This window comes from Oncorhynchus masou, chromosome 13 (assembly GCF_036934945.1).
Source record: "Oncorhynchus masou masou isolate Uvic2021 chromosome 13, UVic_Omas_1.1, whole genome shotgun sequence".
Taxonomy (NCBI): Eukaryota; Metazoa; Chordata; class Actinopteri; order Salmoniformes; family Salmonidae; genus Oncorhynchus; species Oncorhynchus masou.
Window position 1 is genome coordinate 63,623,082 of NC_088224.1, and position 19,896 is coordinate 63,642,977.

General features: G+C 40.5%; 2 protein-coding genes across 2 annotated transcripts; both read right to left on the reverse strand.

Annotated features, from left to right (window-relative positions):
* Positions 1-4,902: 4,902 nt before the first annotated feature.
* Positions 4,903-5,838, reverse strand: LOC135553380 (olfactory receptor 6N1-like). Its single transcript, XM_064985521.1, has one exon. The coding sequence runs from the start codon at positions 5,836-5,838 to the stop codon at positions 4,903-4,905; it is 936 nt and encodes a 311-aa protein (XP_064841593.1).
* A 9,754-nt stretch (positions 5,839-15,592) lies between these two features.
* LOC135553381 (olfactory receptor 1D2-like) lies at positions 15,593-18,303 on the reverse strand. Its single transcript, XM_064985522.1, has 2 exons — positions 17,704-18,303; positions 15,593-15,598 (listed from the first exon to the last, which is right to left on the reverse strand). The coding sequence occupies exons 1-2, from the start codon at positions 18,295-18,297 to the stop codon at positions 15,593-15,595; spliced, it is 600 nt and encodes a 199-aa protein (XP_064841594.1). The 5' UTR covers positions 18,298-18,303.
* Positions 18,304-19,896: the final 1,593 nt, after the last annotated feature.

Here is a 19,896-nt window from a genome sequence, read left to right on the forward strand (position 1 = left end):
TTTTATGGTACTATTCCACTCTGCGCATGAGCTACATTTGTAGTTCCCATTTGGGATAGGTGTCAAGAGTGTCTGAGTGGACTCAGGGGGCATGTCAGATCTCACCAAACTATCTCCAATATTGCGACCACGCTTACAGGACCACCAGTGGGTGTTCCTTGAAGAGGTGTGCAATTTTTTTTGTCTGATTGCAGAATATGCCAGTGCTTTTTCAGGATTGCTTTCATGTTCTCGGAACCCTTGGTGTACTTAGTACAAAAGATGGTTGCGTTTGTTTTTCTTCTTTTGTTGAGTTTTTAGTAATTCCGCTCTTGGTTTTTGAGATATTTTCATCATTGCCGCATCAAGAGTTTTGTCCTTGTAGCCTCTCATTTTCAATTTATCTGTCATTTTTTTTAGCATTGCTGTCAAAATCAGACTGGTGGCTACAGATTCATTTAATCCTGCATAACTGGCTATATGGTAGACCATTCTTGATGAGAAGGGGATGCATACTATCCTCACATAGCAAGTTATTGCGATCTGTGGGCTTTGTGTGTAATGTCTGTGTGTAATGCATAATTCTCTTTGATAATCCGTAAGTCCAGGTAGTTTATTTTTCTCATCAGTCTGCATGGTGAATTTGAGGTGTTCAGAGCAATCATTAAGTAGAGTTTGGAATTAATTTAGTTCGTGCTGACTTCCTTCCCAGAGCACAAAGACATCATCTATGTATCTCTTCCATGGAAGTATTTTAGAAAGTAAGGGGTGTGTCTCTGTTTTAAAAAGGAATGCTTCTTCAAATTGTTTGCATAGTTGGGGGAAAAAGGGCTACACCCCGAATTTGAAGAAAAAACTCAAAGAGAAAGTAGTTATGGGATAATACCAGTTCAGTAAGTTGTAAGATGCAATCATTGGATGGAGCAAGGGTAGAGTTTCTCTAGGAAGTGTTGTAGCGCCTGCAAGCCTCCAGTGTGTGGGATGTTAGGGTACAAGCTCTCCACATCAAAAGTGGCCAGCAGGGTGTCCTCTGGTAACCTTCCTAAGCCCTCTATCAATGAGATAATGTGACTAGAGTCTTTGACGTAAGATTGGAGATTCTCAACCATCGGTTTAATGTGGTAATCCACAAATTTAGAAATGTTGGATGTCACTGAGTCGATTGCTGCTAAAATGGGTCTACCTGGAGGAGGAGATACTTGTTTGTGTAATTTAGCGACTGTATAGAAAGTTGGTATCTTGGGAAATTTCACACATAGAAATGAAACTTCTTGTTTTGTGATATGTCCTGTGTAATGTGTCGGTGTGTAGCTGGTGTAGATGAGTCAGGCGCAGGACCGCAGATATAAGTAATGAACGCAATTTACTCAACAATAATAACAATACACGTCAAATAAATGCAAGGCCACAAATAACGGACCACAATACAATAAACAATCACTCACAGACAAACATGGGAGAACAGAGGGTTAAATAATGAACAAGTAATTGGGGGATTGAAACTAGGTGTGTAAGACAAAGACAAAACAAATGGAAAATGAAAAGTGGATAGGCGATGGCTAGAAGGATGGTGACGTCGACCGCCGAACGCCGCCTGAACAAGGAGAGGGATCGACTTCGGCGGAAGTCGTGACATCCTGATTCCAAACAGCTTTCCACTGTGGATGAGATATTATGCTGGAATTCCAGAGTAGGGTCACAATTCAGATTGCGATAGAAGTCACCTTTAGATAGTTGTTGGCGACATTCATTCACATAGTCACATTTGTTTTGTATACAAATTCCTCCTGCTTTGTCACATTTTTTTTATGATAACCAAAGGATCTGACTTTAAGTCCTTAATTAAGAGCCATTCGCTCATCTCTACTCAGGTTATCACAGGATTTGTGTTTCTGTTTGTCTTTCATGAAGTAACATACATAATTTTCCACAATCCTACAGAAGGTTTCTATGGAGGCACTGGGTTAATGGATCCATCTCCTCCTTGACTCTCGGTAGGACAGGTAAGTCTATTGATTAGCGTGGTAGACCTACTGTATGTATACATCTCACTGAGGATGACATTTCAAGTGGAGTCATGTAAGTATTACTCTTATCAGAGAACTCATGCAATCTCAGGTTACGGAAAAACTTGAATAGATCTATCTGGACATCAAAGTCATTAATGTATGCAGTGGGTACCTGGTTCAAGTATTTATGACATTACCCTGATGAAGGCACAGTGATGACAAAACGTTGGTAAATACCCATTCAATTGCTGGGAGATTATACATGGAGTGTGCGACTTTCTTTATTTTGATAGTTTTGAGTCTGTAATACAAATGTGTTTCAAGCAGACCACCATAGTCCCTGTGCCCAAGAACACTAAGGTTACATGCCTAAATGACTACCAACACGTAGGACTCACGTCTGTAGCCATAAAGTGCTTTGAAAGGCTGGGCATGGCCCACATCAACACCATTATCCCAGAAACACTAGACCCACTCCAATTTGCATACCGCCCCAACAGATCCACAGATGATACAATCTCTATTGCACTCCACACTGCCGTTTCCCACCTGGACTAAAGGAACACCTATGCGAGAATGCTATTCATTGACTACAGCTCAGTGTTCAACACTATAGTGCTCTCAAAGTTCATCACTAAACGAAGGACCCAGGGACTAAACACCTCCCTCTGCAACTGGATCCTGGACATCCTGACGGGATGCCACCAGGTGGTAAGGGTAGGTAACAACACATCCGCCACGCTGATCCTAAACACGGGGGCCCCTCAGGGGTGCGTGCTCAGTCCCCTCCTGTACTCTCTGTTCACTCATGACTGCATGGCCAAGCACGCTTCCAACACCATCATAAAGTTTGCTGATGACACAACAGTGATAGGCCTGATCCCCGACAATGATGAGACAACCTATAGCGAGGAGGTCAGAGACATGGCCGTGTGGTACCAGGACAACAACCTCTCCCTCAACATGATCAAGACAAAGGAGATGATTGTGGACTACAGCAAAAGGAAGACCCGAGCACACCCCCATTCTATCAACTATCATGGTCCAAGCACAACAAGACAGTCGTGAAGAGGGCACAACAAAACCTGTTCCCCCTCAGGACACTGAAAGATTTGACATGGGTCCTCAGATCCTCAAAAAGTTCTACAGCTGCACCATCGAGAGCATCCTGACTGGTTGCATCACTGCCTGGTATGACAACTGCTCGGCCTCCGACCGCAAGGCACTACAGACTGTAGTGCGTACGGCCCAGTACATCACTGGGGCCAAGCCTCCTGCCATCCAGGACCTCTATGTTAGAGGAAGGCCCTAAAATTGTCAAAGACTCCAGCCACCCTAGTCATAGACTGTTCTCTCTACTACCGCATGGTAAGCCTTACCGGAGCCCCAAGTCTAGGTCCAAAAAGCTTCTTAACAACTTCTTTCCCCAAGCCATAAGCTAATCACTTTACTATTCATATTTTTGACAACTTTTACTTTTACTTCACTACATTCCGAACGAAAATATTGTACTTTTTCCGTGACAACCAAAAGTACTCGTTACATTTTGAATGCTTAGCAGGACAGGAAAATGTTGAAATTCCTATTGCCTCTCGTCTGGCAGACTCACTAAACACAAATTAATCTTTTGTCAATAATGTCTAAGTGTTGGAGTGTGCCCCTGGCTATCTGTACATTTTAATAACAAGAAAATGGAGCCCTCTGCTTTGCTTAATATAAGGAATGTAAGGGGTGCATAACTGGTGGCAGGGAAGTCAGATGCAGGAGAGCAGAACTGGGTAATAGCTGGAGAAGTTTAATTCCAAAACTAATGGCATCAAGAAAATATCAACATGGGTACAAAACCCGACGCGCACCAGTCAACATGTGCACACTCACTTGTGCACACGCATGTGCACAAACAATACCACTCAAAGACATGGGGGGAACAGAGGGTTAATTACATAACACGTAATGACGGAATGAAAACCAGGTGTGTGGGAAAACAAGACAAAACAAATGGAAAATTAAAAATGGATCGGTGATGGCTAGAAGACCGGTGATGTCTACCGCCGAACACAGTCGGAACAAGGAGAGGAAACGACAGAAGTCGTGACAAGGAATTTGAAATTATTTATACTTTTACTTCTACTTTTGACACTTAAGTATATTTTAGTAATCACATTTACTTTTGATACTTAAGTATATTTAGACTTTTACTCAATTACTATTTTACTGGGTGACTTTCATTTTTTACTTGAGTAACCTTCTATTAAGGTATCTATACTTTTACTCAAGTTTGACAATTGGGTACTTTTTCCACCACTGCCTACATGCAACCATACTTTCTAGATACATGCGTATTCTTGTTATTGCACCAATAAAATAATGAATTGTCTTTCAAAGTTGTTGTGAATATCCATTTATTTTGAGAGATACACTGAAGAGGAGTCCTGGCTATAAGCACATGGATGCATTATCACAACTCAATAACCTAAAAAAAACGATTTTTACTGTACTGTATCCTGAAGCATGATTTATTTTCTGAGAGTATTAAGAATAAAGCACCCAGCTGGGAAAATATATATTTAAACAACAGCTTTGCATATTGTTATTCTTCTATAGAAATGTCTTAACTGCATAAGGAGCCACCGATTTGTTCTATCAATTGCTCTCTATTCACTTTCTAGTGCACTACTTTGGCTCTGGTTAAAAGTAGTGCACCACATAGGGAACGCCATTTGGGACGGAAACAACCTTTTTCCTGGTTAAGAAGTGTGCTACAGTTACTATTTATAAATCACTTGCCCAGAAGAGGGCGATGGGTATCAGGAAATGAGACGTGCCATTTAACCGTGCAAAGGTTTTGGCAGATTTTACCTTCATTTTGTTGATTTCTGATTAGGTAGTCTCCCTGTTGTGTAAAATCATGCAACTAACATCTTATATTTATGATTTTATGTGCATTACACTTTATAAGAACTGCCCGTCGAATCTGCTTGAGGTTAAGTCCATATATGACAGGGTTTAAGACAGGTGGTATAATAACGAATTGTACGGCCATTGCATTACGCATATTTAGTGTAATATTTACATTATTCCACCCTTGCAAATTGTCAAACAGGGTCACTGTGATGAAAATAACAATTGTTAATAAATGTGGCACACATGTCTGTGTGAACTTAATCCTTCCCTTAGACGACTTTACACAAGTCCTTACAATCTGACAGTAAGAAAATACAATATAAAGTACCTGTAAAACATGAACCAATACGAGGCATTTGCTCCAAATCTGATTAACGGTAATGGAAAAACATGCATGTTTCAGTATAGACGGAATGTCACAGAAGATTTTATCAATGCGAGATCCACACAAAGGAACTCTGACGGTTAAACTAATTGCTATGAGTCCTGTAAATAAAGAATAACACCAAGAAAATAAGAGTAACTTTCTAACAGTTAAAGATGTCACAATGGTATGGTATAGTAGTGGTCTGCATATTGCCACATACCTGTCGTATGACATCACTGTTAAAGTAGACATTTCACACAGGACAGATGTGTATATTACATATGTTTGAGTCAAACATCCACCATAAGATATCACCTGAACATCTGACTGAAGGTCCAGTAAGAACTTGGGGTAGAAACCAGCAGTTCCATACAATCCATTGACACACAGACTACACAGAAAGATATACATGGGCTCATGGAGACCTTTCTCCTGAATGATTGTTATGATCAGAGTCAGATTCACAGTGACGATGAGAAGATATGTGATAAGAGACAAGATGAAATAGATCGATTTGTTGTTAAATGTCTCTTGTAAGCCAAAGAGATAAAATAACTTGACTTGGGTTGTGTTCTCCATAGCTGTTGTTAATTTTCTTCCATAGTTCAATGCAGCAATTCTTAGTCCTTAAATGGCTTGAGTGTGTATGGAGGTGAATGAATTCAAGTGTGAATCATTTGATTCTGTGTCGGCTTGGACTAAACTAATTCACATCCTCCCTCAAACTCTTATTCTTAAAAATAAAAATAAAGACCCAGATAATATCTGTACATTATCAGACTTCTGAGGTGTGAAAGAAATAAAAAAGGTTGTGTCCATGAAATGTCTTCTTGCTTGACAGAGGAATACTGCTCCAATAACTTGTTCTACTAGGCTCTAAATATATCATAGTGTATGATCACATGGTATTGTAGTTTCAGGGTCAATAAGTAACCACTCCATAGAGATGGAACTATATTGAGTTTATTACAAGCAACTCATTAGATTCTATTTACTCTCGGGCTCCTGAGTGGCACTGCATCTTAGTGCAAGAGGTGTCACTATAGTCCCTGGTTTGATTCCAGGCTGTATCACATCTGGCCGTGATTGGGAGTCCCATAGGGCGGAGCACAATTGGCCCAGCATCGTCCTGGTTAGGCCAGCCTGTCATTGTAAATAAGAATTTGTTCTTATTAACTGACTTGCCTAGTTAAATAAAGGTTAAATAAATAAAAATACAAATTAACCCAGCAAACATGGAACGTCCTAAAGACATTTGGCGACGTTCCCATTAGGTCCCTTTAAAGTCGCATTTCCCAAACTCGGTCCTGGGGACCCCAAGGGGTGCACATTAACTTTTTTCTCTTAGTACTAGATTGCTTATTAAAATAACCAAAGCTTGATGATTAGTTAATTATTTGAATCAGCTGTGTAGTGCTAGGGCAAAAACCAAAATGTGCACCCCTTGGTTCCAAGTTTGGGAAATGCTGCTTTAAGGGTTTCAGCGAGATGTTATCCCACTGATGTTCTGAGAACATTGTAGGAACATTAAAACATGACATTAACCTCGGGACCATAAGAGGGAGTTCAGTACAGATACCGGTTTGGTTGCAGTATAATGTCACAATGAGGAATTTATTATCTATTAGGGAACATTATGAAAAGATTACTATTTGTGTCGGACGTTATCCATGAGACATTCAATGACAACAAGGAGACGTTTCATGATGGTCAAGGGGATGTCACATACCAAAGCTAGCCCCTCAGAAAACTTGACATGAATCCAGATCTCAGACAGGATATAGTTTGTTTTCATGCTACAGTATTTCCGTAGATTTCCCTCTCACAGTGCCAATCAATCCCCAAGCTTGTATGTACTGTATAGGGCCTATTTTCCATTAGGGTGAATGCTATGGTGCCAGATGGCTTACCTTTTACACATTTACATTAGGTTATTCACTGTTGTCAATCAATCCAGGCAGTTTTGCATTTCTTGATTTGTTAGATACTTAGATACAACAGCCTCTGGCAAAACTGTAAAATTCCAATCAAATATATTTATATAGCCCTTCTTACCTCAGGTGATTTATCAGTGCTATAAAGAAACCCAGTCTAAAACTCCAAACAGCAAGCAATGCAGGTGTAGAAGCACGGTGGCTAGGAAAAACTCCCTAGAACGGCCAAAACTAAGGAAGAACACTAGAGAGGAACCAGGCTATGAGGGGTGGCCAGTCCTCTTCTGGCTGTGCCGGGTGGAGATTATAACAGAACATGGCTAAGATGTTCAAATGTTCATAAATGACTAGCATGGTCAAATAATAATAATCACAGTAGTTGTCGAGGGTGCAGCAAGTCAGTACCTCAGGAGTAAATGTCAGTTGGCTTTTCATAGCCGATCAATAAGAGTATCTCTACCGCTCCTGCTGTCTCTAGAGAGTTGAAAACAGCAGGTCTGGGACAGGTAGCACGTCCGGTGAACAGGTCAGGGTTCCATAGCCTCAGGCAGAACAGTTGAAACTGGAGCAGCAGCACGGCCAGGTGGACTGGGGACAGCAAGGAGTCATCATGCCAGGTAGTCCTGAAGCATGGTCCTAGGGCTCAGGTCCTCCGAGAGAGAGAAAGAAAGAAAGAGAGAATTAGAGAGAGCATACTTAATTTCACACAGGACACCGGATAAGACAGGAGAAATACTCCAGATATAACAGACTGACCCTAGCCCCCCGACACCCTAGCCCCCCGACACTGACCCTAGCCCCCCGACCCTACTGCAGCATAAATACTGGAGACAGGAGGGGTCAGGAGACACTGTGGCCCCATCCGATGATACTCCCCGGACAGGGCCAAACAGGCAGGATATAACTACCAAAATATATAACCAAATTACGAAAGCAACAATCAAAGTCTAGAAGGAAAGAAAGGCGTATAGAGATGAGTCTTAATGTCACACCCTGACCATAGAGAGCTTTTTATTCTCTATGTTGGGGTGTGACTAGAGGTGGGTCATCTAGGGGATTATGTTTCTATGTTGGCCAGGTATGGTTCCCAATCAGAGGCAGCTATTTGTCATTGTCTCTGATTGGGGATCATATTTAGGCAGCCATTTGTGCTTGTTGGGATCTTGACTATGGATAGTTGCATGTTAGCACTATTGTTAGCTTAATGTTTTGTTTTGAAATGTATTGTTTTAGGTTTTGCTGTGAGTTTCACTTAGAAATAAAAAGATGTGGAACCCAGATCATGCTGCGCTTTGGTCCAGTAATTATGACGACAGTGACACTTAAGGCCTGCTTTAAAAGCCTCAAGAGTGTGAGCAGCCCTGAGATTGTCAGGAAGGGAGTTCCAAATGTGTGGTGTGTGGGAGCAAAAGAAACAGCCCTCCATTGTGTGTAGCCAGGTCATAGCGTCATGGAGTAGTTTGGCGCGGCTTAAATTTAGGATGTGTGGAGGTTCATGGGGGATAGTAGGTCTGATGGATAGGCAGGTCCGATGCCATTTAAGGTTTGTAGAGGAGGAGGAGAATTTTAAAGTAAATTTTGAGGGACAAGGAGCCAATGGATATCAGCCAGTGAATAAAAGGTAAATGACAACATTTCACAAATTAGCTAAATATTTACATGTCAGTGTCACGACTTCTGCCGAAGTCGTTGCCTCTCCTTGTTCGGGCGGTGCTCCGCATTCGACGTCACCGGTCTTGTCTTCCGACACCTGTTTTCAATCCCATTCATTACCTGTTGTGTATATAACCCTCTGTTTCCCCTCATGTCTTTGTCAGAGATTGTTTTATTGTCAGTGTAGTGTGTTTGTTGTATAGGTGCGCGTCGGGTCCTTTGTACCCATGTTTGTTTGTTATGTACATTTAGTGTTATGGAGCATACTCCGTGGACTTTATTAAAAGACTCCATTTTACACTCCATTTGACTCTCCTGCGCCTGACTTCCCTGCCACCTATTACACCTATGCATGACAGTCAGATTTTTCACCATCTTGTCCCCCATTTAAAACTGGACTCCACATTTTGTGTCATTGGCCTATACATAATAACCAATAATGTCAAAGTAGAATTAGGTTTTTAGAAATGAAAATCTGAAATATCTTGAGGAAATACATATTCAACCCCTTTGTTATTTTGTTATGGCTACAATCCCGATATCGGGATAAGTGTCATCAACAACCGCTGAATAGCATATTGCTACATACAATAAATATTTATATTCATGAAATCACAAGTGCAATATAGGAAAACACAGTTTAGCCTTTTGTTAATCAACCTGTCGTGTCAGATTTTGAAATTATGCTTTACAGCTAAAGCAATCCAAGCGTTTGTGTAAGTTTATCGATCGCACGAAAAAACATTAAGTACACTTAGCATCAGGTAGCTCGGTTACGAAAATCAGAAAAGCAATCAAATTAATCTTTACCTTTGATGATCTTCGGATGTTTTCACTCACAAGACTCCCAGTTACACAACACATGTTCCTTTTGTTCCATAAAGATGATTTTTATATCCAAAATACCGACGTTTGTTTGTCGCGTTATGTTCAGAAATCCACAGGAAAGAGCGGTCACGACAACACAGACGAAAATCGAAATAGTTTCCATAATGTCCACAGAAACACATCAAATGTTTTTTTTATAATCAGTCCTCAGGTTGTTTTTAAAATATATAATCGATAATATATCAACCACAAATGTCTTTCACAGTAGTAGAGGGAAAATCAATACCTATCCAAATTCTGTTGCGCGTGCAAAACTCATGTGACCACTTGACGCGATGTTATCGTTCTGGATCATTTTTCTAAATAAAAGCCTGAAACTATGTCTGAAGACTGTTGACACCTTGAGGAAGCGATAGGAAAAGGAATCTGGTTCATATCCCTTTAAATGGAGCAAAGGGAGGCTATGGAACATGGAGTTTTCAAAATAGAAGCCACTTCCTGTTTTGATTTTCCTCAGGGTTTCGCCTGCAATATCAGTTCTGTTATACTCACAGACAATATTTTGACAGTTTTGGAAACTTTAGAGTGTTTTCTATCCAATAATAATAATAATAATATGCAACTGAGACTGAGGAGATGGCCGTTTACAATGGGCCTCTTTTCATCCAAGCTACTCAATACTGCCCCTGCAGACATAAAAAGTTATGGCAAGCCTAAATAAATTAAGGAGTAAACATCTGCTTAACAAATCAAATAATAGGTTGCATGGTCTCACTCTGTGTGAAATAATACTTTCTGAATGACTGCCTCATCTCTGTACCCCACACATACAATTATCTGTAAGTTCCTTTAGTCAAGCAGTGAACTTCAAACAAAGATGTTAGAACACAGGGAGGTTTTGCAATGCCTCGCACAAAGAAGTAGATGGTGTAAATGGGTAAAGATAAACAAAAGCAGACACTGAATATCCCTTTGATCATGATGAAGTTATTAATTACACTTGGATGGTGTATCAATACACCCAGTCACTACAAAGATACAGGCGTCCAGTTGCCGGAGTGGAAGGAAACTTCTCAGGGATTACACCGTGTGTCCAATGGTGACTTGAACCTTTTTGGGATAGGGGGCAGCATTTTCACTTTTGGATGAATAGCGTGCCCAGAGTGAACTGCCTCCTACTCTGTCCCAGATGCTAATATATGCATATTATTAGTATTGGATAGAAAACACTCTGAAGTTTCTAAAACTAATTGAATGATGTCTGTGAGTATAACAGAACTCATATGGCAGGCGAAAACCTGAGAAAAATCCAACCAGGAAGTGGGACATCTGAGGTTTGTAGTTTTTCAAAGCTTGGCCTACCGAATACACATTGAGATATGGATAAAGTTGCACTTCCTACGGCTTCCACTAGATGTCAACCGTCTTTAGAGACTTGAATGAGGATTCTACTATAAAGGAGGGGCTCATGAGACCTCTTTGAGTCAGTGGTCTGGCAGAGTGCCTTGGTCTCATGACGCGCGCCCCCGACAGAGTTACCTCTCGACAGAGTTACCTCTCGTTCCAGTGCTTTTCTGAAGACAAAGGAATTCTCCGGTTGGAACAGTATTGATGTTTTATGTTAAAAACATCCTAAAGATTGATTCCATACATCATTTGACATGTTTCTAAAGGACTGTAACGGAACCTTTCGAGTTTTTGTCTGGATGAAGTGCCTGCGCCTCATGAAGATGGATTACTGGGCTTAACACGCTAACAACAAGTGGCTATTTGGACATATATTACGAACTTTATGGAACTTTATGGAACAAATCAGTCATTTATTGTCAACCTGGGATTCCTGACGGTGCCTTCTGATGAAGATCATCAAAGGTAAGTGAATATTTATGGTGTTGTTTCTAACTTTGTTGACTCCAAAATGGCGGTTGAATTAAGGAGAAGTCTATCTTTAATTCTGTGAATAACACTTGTATCTTTTATCAATGTTTATTATGAGTATTTCTGCAAAATCACTGGATGTTTTGAAATCAACACATTACTGCACGTAAGGCGCCAATGTAAACTGAGATTTTTGGATATAAATATGCACATTATCGGGCAAAACATACTTGTATTGTGTAACATGATGTCCTATGAGTGTCATCTGATGAAGATCATCAAAGGTTAGTGATTAATTTGATCTATATTTCTGCTTTTGTGACTCCTATCTTTGGCTGGAAAAATGGCTGTATTTTTTTGACTTGGGTATGACCTAACATAATCATATGTGGTGTGCTAGAAAGGTTAACACAGTTAAAGTCACCCTTCAAATCAAATGTATTTATAAAGCCCTTCTTACATCAGCTGATGTCACAAAGTGATGTACAGAAACCCAGCCTAAAACCCCAAACGGCAAGCAATGCAGATGTAGAATGAGCTGATTCGGCTATAGGTGTATAAAATCGAGCACACAGCCATTCAATCTCCATAGAAAAGTTCTCTCACGTCACCCCGCTCCTCCGCTCTCTCCACTGGCTTCCAGTTGAAGCTCGCATCCGCTACAAGACCATGGTGCTTGCCTACGGAGCTGTGAGGGGAACGGCACCGCAGTACCTCCAGGCTCTGATCAGGCCCTACACCCAAACAAGGGCACTGCGTTCATCCACCTCTGGCCTGCTCGCCTCCCTACCACTGAGGAAGTACAGTTCCCGCTCAGCCCAGTCAAAACTGTTCGCTGCTCTGGCCCCCCAATGGTGGAACAAACTCCCTCACGACGCCAGGACAACGGAGTCAATCACCACCTTCCGGAGACACCTGAAACCCCACCTCTTTAAGGAATACCTAGGATAGGATAAAGTAATCCTTCTCACCCCCCTTAAATGATTTAGATGCACTATTGTAAAGTGGCTGTTCCACTGGATGTCAGAAGGTGAATTCACCAATTTGTAAGTCGCTCTGGATAAGAGCGTCTGCTAAATGACTTAAATGTAAAATGTAAATGTAAATGTAAAAACATGGGCAGTAGAATTGTTTTACTGAAGAGCATAGTAACTTTCAACGTGTCACCGTCATAGGATAACACCTTTCCAACAAGTCAGTTCGTCAAATTTCAGCCAATTTCAGCCTCTGGAAGCAACGTCAGCACAATAACTGTTCGTTGGGAGCTTCATGAAATGAGTTTCCATGGCCAAGCAGCTGCACACAAGCGTAGGATCACCATGCACAATGCCAAGCGTTGGCTGGAGTAGTGTAAAGCTCACCTCCATTGGACTCTGGCAGTGCGACGGACAAATCTTGGTTTGGCGGATGCCTGGAGAATGCTACCGGCCAACTGTAAGGTTTGGTGGAGGAGGAATAATGGTCTAGGGCTGTGTTTTATGGTTTGGGCTAAGCCCCTTAGTTCCAGTGAAGGGGAATCGTAACGCTACAGCTTACAATGACATTATAGATGATCTTGTGCTCAACCGTCCCGTGGAAGGGACTCCGATCCAGAACAAGTTTAATCTCTTAACCTCTCTGCGCACCGAACCCGTTAGCGGGATTAAATTCGACAACATACGGTGATCGCTACATAAATAGTCATATTAAACACATGGTTCGAAAGCCTAGAATCTTGCTAATCCAACTGTGTTGTCAGATTAAAAACATGATTTATTGCGAAAGAATACACTGTGATTATCTGAGCACAGACCCCCATATCAAACTACTTATTCAGCCAGCACTTGCAGAACAAAATCACAGATTGCATTGACACAAATCGTTTACCTTTGAAGGTAAATCTTGCTCTGGTTGCAATCTCAAGGCTCACTGTTACACAATGAATGGTCTTTTGTTCGGTTAAATCAATTTTTTATAGCCTAACACAACCAAACATGATGGGTCATTTTGCGGGACGTATTGACCCGGACAAACTGATTGGAAGACAACAAGTGATGAGCCCATTGTGCACCAATCATATGACCACTGTCTCGTTGATTGACTGTCTTTTAACCCAATGACCACTGATCGTCTTGAAATCTAGCTGTGTAGATAGCCATTGAGCAGAGGTAAATGGCAATATGCCATGATTCTTTGTTGTAAGACAAACCTTTCCATTGAACGCTGGCGTAAGGACCGTTCTTTCGCCATTGCCAATTCAACCATGAAGGAGCAAAGCTTATTACACACTGCAGTATTTCGGTGACTTGCATCTTCAGCTGTTTATTTATCCAACATCATGGCGAATAAGTCAAGGAAAGCTAATACTAAGACTAGATATACGAATGTAGAAACAATTTTAGAGGAAATTCATTGTGAAATTGAGACAGATCTGCTTTTTGAAGACTCCATTTTGAAGACTCTGAAACTGAGGCATATTTTTTGAACGGAGAGGACATTGTTTTGGACTGGTAAGTTGTTCCCATGCTAATGCCGCTGTTTGAAATGAATATAAAATATTATTTGTGATTGTTTTCACATTTTCTTTGCAATATATAAAGATGTAATGAAATGGGTAAAGTACACGTTAGCTAGTCATTGTGAGTGAGGGTCTGTTTGTTTGTATGAGAACGACCATAGCCTATGTCTGTGTGTATGTATATATATTTACAGTATATATATATATAAAATGGTATTGTGTAGAATGAGAATGCGCCTCCTCTTCCTGTCTGTCTTCAAAGGCCTCTACATTTGGATTCATCTGGAGGAATGTTTCCCCCAAAACCTTCAAGAAGCTGCTCTCCTCCTGACCATAATGCCCATTGATCTGCCTCACAGGATACCTTCAAGAAGCTGCTCTCCTCCTGACCATAATGCCCATTGATCTGCCTCACAGGATACCTTCAAGAAGCTGCTCTCCTCCTGACCATAATGCCCATTGATCTGCCTCACAGGATACCTTCAAGAAGCTGCTCTCCTCCTGACCATAATGCCCATTGATCTGCCTCACAGGATACCTTCAAGAAGCTGCTCTCCTCCTGACCATAATGCCCATTGATCTGCCTCACAGGATACCTTCAAGAAGCTGCTCTCCTCCTGACCATAATGCCCATTGATCTGCCTCACAGGATACCTTCAAGAAGCTGCTCTCCTCCTGACCATAATGCCCATTGATCTGCCTCACAGGATACCTTCAAGAAGCTGCTCTCCTCCTGACCATAATGCCCATTGATCTGCCTCACAGGATACCTTCAAGAAGCTGCTCTCCTCCTGACCATAATGCCCATTGATCTGCCTCACATGATACTCTAAAGATACTGAGATATGGAAAAACTTATCCTAATATAAAACAGGGAGACAGTCCATGATCTTCAAATCAGTAAAATAACATTCAATGAGTCTATGTTTAATCACAAGATAGATTCACACTTAGCTTACTTACAAAGCAAGCACTATGCACCGCACCGTGTCCTCATGTACCACATGGATATAGGGAAAATGTACCTATCCTGTTCAGCTGCCGGATGGTAGGGTCAGCGATGAGGCAAACCCTCATAGTTATCAGCCTGCTTCTCTCGGTTTGACTCCAGCATTATTCCGTCTCCTGAATGATTGAAATGTGACATGTGCAAACGTTATAAAAATTACAATAATGACACTCAGCATAATCGACGCCGCCCAGAGTCGCGCACCCCGCGGTAACGTTGGCTGTTGCAATCATTAGCTAGCTAATGTTACTAGGTAGTTGTGCCGGTTAATGTTGACTTTTGCCTAACCTAGCAGAATGAATCCTACCTTTGAACCACCCGATCCTCCTGGGATGGTTGTAAAGGTGGTTGCACTTGGCTGGAACAACGTAAAAAGCGGTCGCTCATGTTTTCAAGGTTCGACATGACTTAGTCGTTTGTTGGTGATGATGAATGAGAAGTTTTTCATATTGTGATTGGCCAACATTTGCATATAGTTTACATAGTGTTATTTGTCGTGTATCTTTTTGACACGCAAAAGACCCAAACGGCGTTCTATAGCTGGAGGTGTAAGAAACAGAAGGGGACATATTTGCATATGTTATGATCTTGTGAATGCTGGCTACATTCTCTTTTTGTTTGCTTGGAAATGTTGATACTGGAGGCTGTTATAATAAGAAACTGTGTAGCCATAGCATTGATAGCAGTTAAGAAATGCTTTGCCATAAACTTGGAAGGTTGATTATCCTCCCACAATGCCCGAAATGTCAAATAATGTATCACTAGATTTGATTTACTACTAGATTAAGGGTATACTGTTAAACTTTGATAAGGTCTGGGTGCCTTATGGAATACTGTATGACAAAATGGGCCTGTGTATAAAACATTAGATTTTTTTTTATCACGCATATATATGTATATTTTTTATGCACACGAGACACCTATGTGATTTGCACCTGTTTTAGTGGACTAATCCATTGAGGAGGCCGCGGGGATCCCCCGGTCCAGGAATATGGGGATTGTGGATCAGACGCACAAGGCATGTCTCTCTCCAGAATGAGCTCTCTCCCGCCATTTCATGGGTATTCATTGTTTCATAACTTCATTGTGCGCATTGTTTACTATGTCTATCAATACCCCATGACAAATATCACCAGTAATAGCCTACATTTACCGTTCATTCCCATCATTTCTAATCTGCAATGTTTATTTGGTTAGGTCATTTCTGATAATTCATTGAATGTATTATTATTACAGTTATTTTCTGTTCTCAATGTTGGAGTGGACATGTGTTTTGCAGAACTCACAACCTCGTGAGAAACACCTAATGGTTTATTTCATTCCATTTACATGTTTTGTCAATAAAAAAATAAAACATGTTTATACTCTGCTCTCAATGTTCAGTGAGGCACCTGTTAACCCATATAGAAGTACGACTAGTCTCCCTGTCCTTTGTGCAAATGTAGGCCTATAAATGTGCCCATTTGGGGATGTCTGATAGTATTTCCGATTGCCTTAACTCACCACCATTAATGAACTGTGGAGCTTCTCAAAGTAATTTTTCTTCACCTCAAACAGCAAGGAAACAAAGTATGTTTCAAGAAACAATTGAGAATAACAATAGTTCCTCAAAGTATTTGAACAATACTTCCATATCTCTACCTTTCGATAACCACTCAGCAAGAAGGGAAAAATGTAATGATCTGATCCAATGGAAACATCATAGAATACTTGACACAGTTGATAGTTGATACAATGTTTAGAGTTAGTTGCAGACAGGTCATGCGTAGCCAATGTGATTTAATCAGGATATTGTTTTTATGTGTTGGCTTTATGTAGGCTATGTTTACATAGTTGGCAATTGCAATAAACGTTACTTTTAGATTTGTATCTTTTTCATTTAGATTAAGATTGTAGATAAACCACAGACAATGATTTTGAGATACAAAGACTATTATATATTAAAATAAAATGTTCCACAATAATGTGCACATGAAAATTATTACTGGTAAGCAGATTGGTGTATATATGGAAAAATATATATTTTTAAATGTATACAAATCCATTAGATCGAAAGAAAAGACAACTCAATGGTTGACTAAGATTTTTTGGGGTCGGGTAAAGTGAAATTTAGGGAGGACCCCCTGCCAGGTGTTGTCCCCCCCCTTCCTCTCCACTTCTAAAACAAAAGTTGCACTATTGGCGACAGGTATGAAGAAATGAGGCGCCATTTAACCTTGCAACAGTTTTGGCAGATTTTTACCTTTATATTTGTTGACTTCTGATATAAAGCAGTTTCCCTGGTGTGTAAGATCATGTAACTAACATTTCATATCAATGATTTTATGTGGATTACACTTTCTAATAACTGCCCTTCGAATCTGCTGGAGGTTAAGTCCATATATGAGAGGGTTAAAGACAGGTGGAATAACAAGGAATTGTACGGCCATTGCATTACGCATATTTAGCGTAATATTTACATTTCTATTCCATCCTTGCAGATTGTCAAACAGGGTCACTGTGATGAAAATAAATATTGTTATTATATGTGGCACACACGTCTGTGTGAACTTAATCCTTCCCTTAGCTGACTTTACACAATTTCTTACAATCTGACAGTAAGAAAATACAATGAAAAGTATTGGTAAAACATGAACCATAATTACAAATTTGTTCAAAATTTGATTGATGGGAATGGGTAAACATGCATGTTTCAGTATAGACGGAATGTCACAGAAGATCTTGTCAATGCGAGATCCACACAAAGGAACTCTGACGGTTAAACTAACTACTATGAGTCCTATAATTAAAGGATAACACCAAGAAAATAAGAGTAACTTTCTAACAGTTAAAGATGTCACAATGGTATGATATAGTAGTGGTCTGCATATTGCCACATACCTGTCGTATGACATCACTGTTAGAGTAGACATTTCACACATGACAGATGTGTATATTACAAAGGTTTGAGTCAAACATCCACCATAAGATATCACCTGAACATCTGACTGAAGGTCCAGTAAGAACTTGGGGTAGAAACCAGCAGTTCCGTACAATCCATTGACACATAGACTACACAGAAAGATATACATGGGCTCATGGAGACCTTTCTGCTGAATGATTGTTATGATCAGAGTCAGATTCACAGTGATGATGAGAAGGTATGTGATAAGAGACAAGGTAAAATAGACCGATTTGTTGTTAAATGTCTCTTGTAAGCCAAAGAGATAAAATAACTTGACTTGGGTTGAGTTCTCCATAGATTTTGTTAATTTTCTTCCTCTGGTCAATGCAGCAATTCTTAGTCCTTAAATGGCTTGAGTGTGTATGGATGTGATGAATTCAAGAGTGAATCATTTGATTATGTTTAGGCTCAGACTAAACACAATAGTTTTAACAAAACAAATTCACATCCTCCCTCAAACTCTTATAAAAAAAAGATCCCGATAATATCTGTACATTATCAGACTTCGGAGGTGTGAAAGAAATGAAAAAACTTGTGTCCATGAAATGCCTTCTTGTTTGACAGAGGAGACTGCTCCGATATCTTGTCCTGGTAGCCTCTAAATATACCATAGTGTATGCTCACATGGGATTGTAGTTTCAGTGTCAACATGTAACTACTCCATAGAGATGGATCTATATTGAGTTTATGACAAGAAACGAATTGGATTATATTTACTTTATTTATGTTTTAACCCAGCAAATAGGGGATGTCCTAAGGACATTCGGCAAAGTTCCCATTAGGTCCCTTTAAGGAAGCGTTTCCCAAACTGTCCTGGGGACCCCAAGTGTTGCACATGCTTTTTCTTGCCCAAGTACTACATAGCTGATTCAAATAATCAAATCTTAATGATTAGTTAATTATTTGAATCAGCTGTGTAGTGCTAAGGCAAAAACCAAAATGTGCACCCCTTTTGGCTCCCCAGGTCAAAGTTTGGGAAATGTTGCTTTTGGGGTTTCAACGAGACGTCATCCCACTGATGACTTTGTTCAATAGTCAGAACATTGTAGGAACATTAAAACATGACATTTATCTCGGGACCATAAGAGGGCGTTCAGAACAAATACCGGTTTGGTCACAGCGTGTCACGTCTAATCAAGGTGGGTGGAATCAGGCGCAGAGAGCAGATAGCGATATGAAAGTTTTATTCTCCGGTGAACAAGAAACACGGTCAACCCAATACACACAGGGTGAATAATCCAACACAGGATAAAAGACGAACCGGAGAATAAGAACACAAGATACACCAACAGACATAGATGACAAATAAACAATCCCGCACAAAACAAGGGCGGGACAACCTACATTATATACAGACACTAATAAACTAAACAACACACAGGTGAAACCAATCAGAGAAAACCAACAGATACACGAAAAGGGATCGGTAGTGGCTAGTAGGACGGTGACGACGACCACCGAGCACCGCCTGAACGGGCATGAGAGCCAACCTCGGCGGAAGTCGTGACACAGTATAACGTTATTTTAAGGTATACTGATTTTATTTATTTTAAGATTTTACTGAGTTACAGTTCCTATACGGAAGTCAGTCAATTGAAATACATAAATTAGGCCATAATCTATGGATTTCACATGACTGGGAATAGACCCTTCAAAAAAAGGTAAGGGTGTGGATCAGAAATCCAGTCAGTATCTGGTGATCACCATTTGCCTCATACAGCGCAACACATCTCATTGGCATAGAGTTGATCATGCTGTTGATTGTGGAATGTTGTCCCACTCCTCTCCAATTGCCGTGCGAAGTTGCTGGATGTTGGCAGGAACTGGAACACCCTGTTGTACATGTCGATCCAGATTATCCGAAACACGCTCAATGGGTGACATGTCTGGTGAG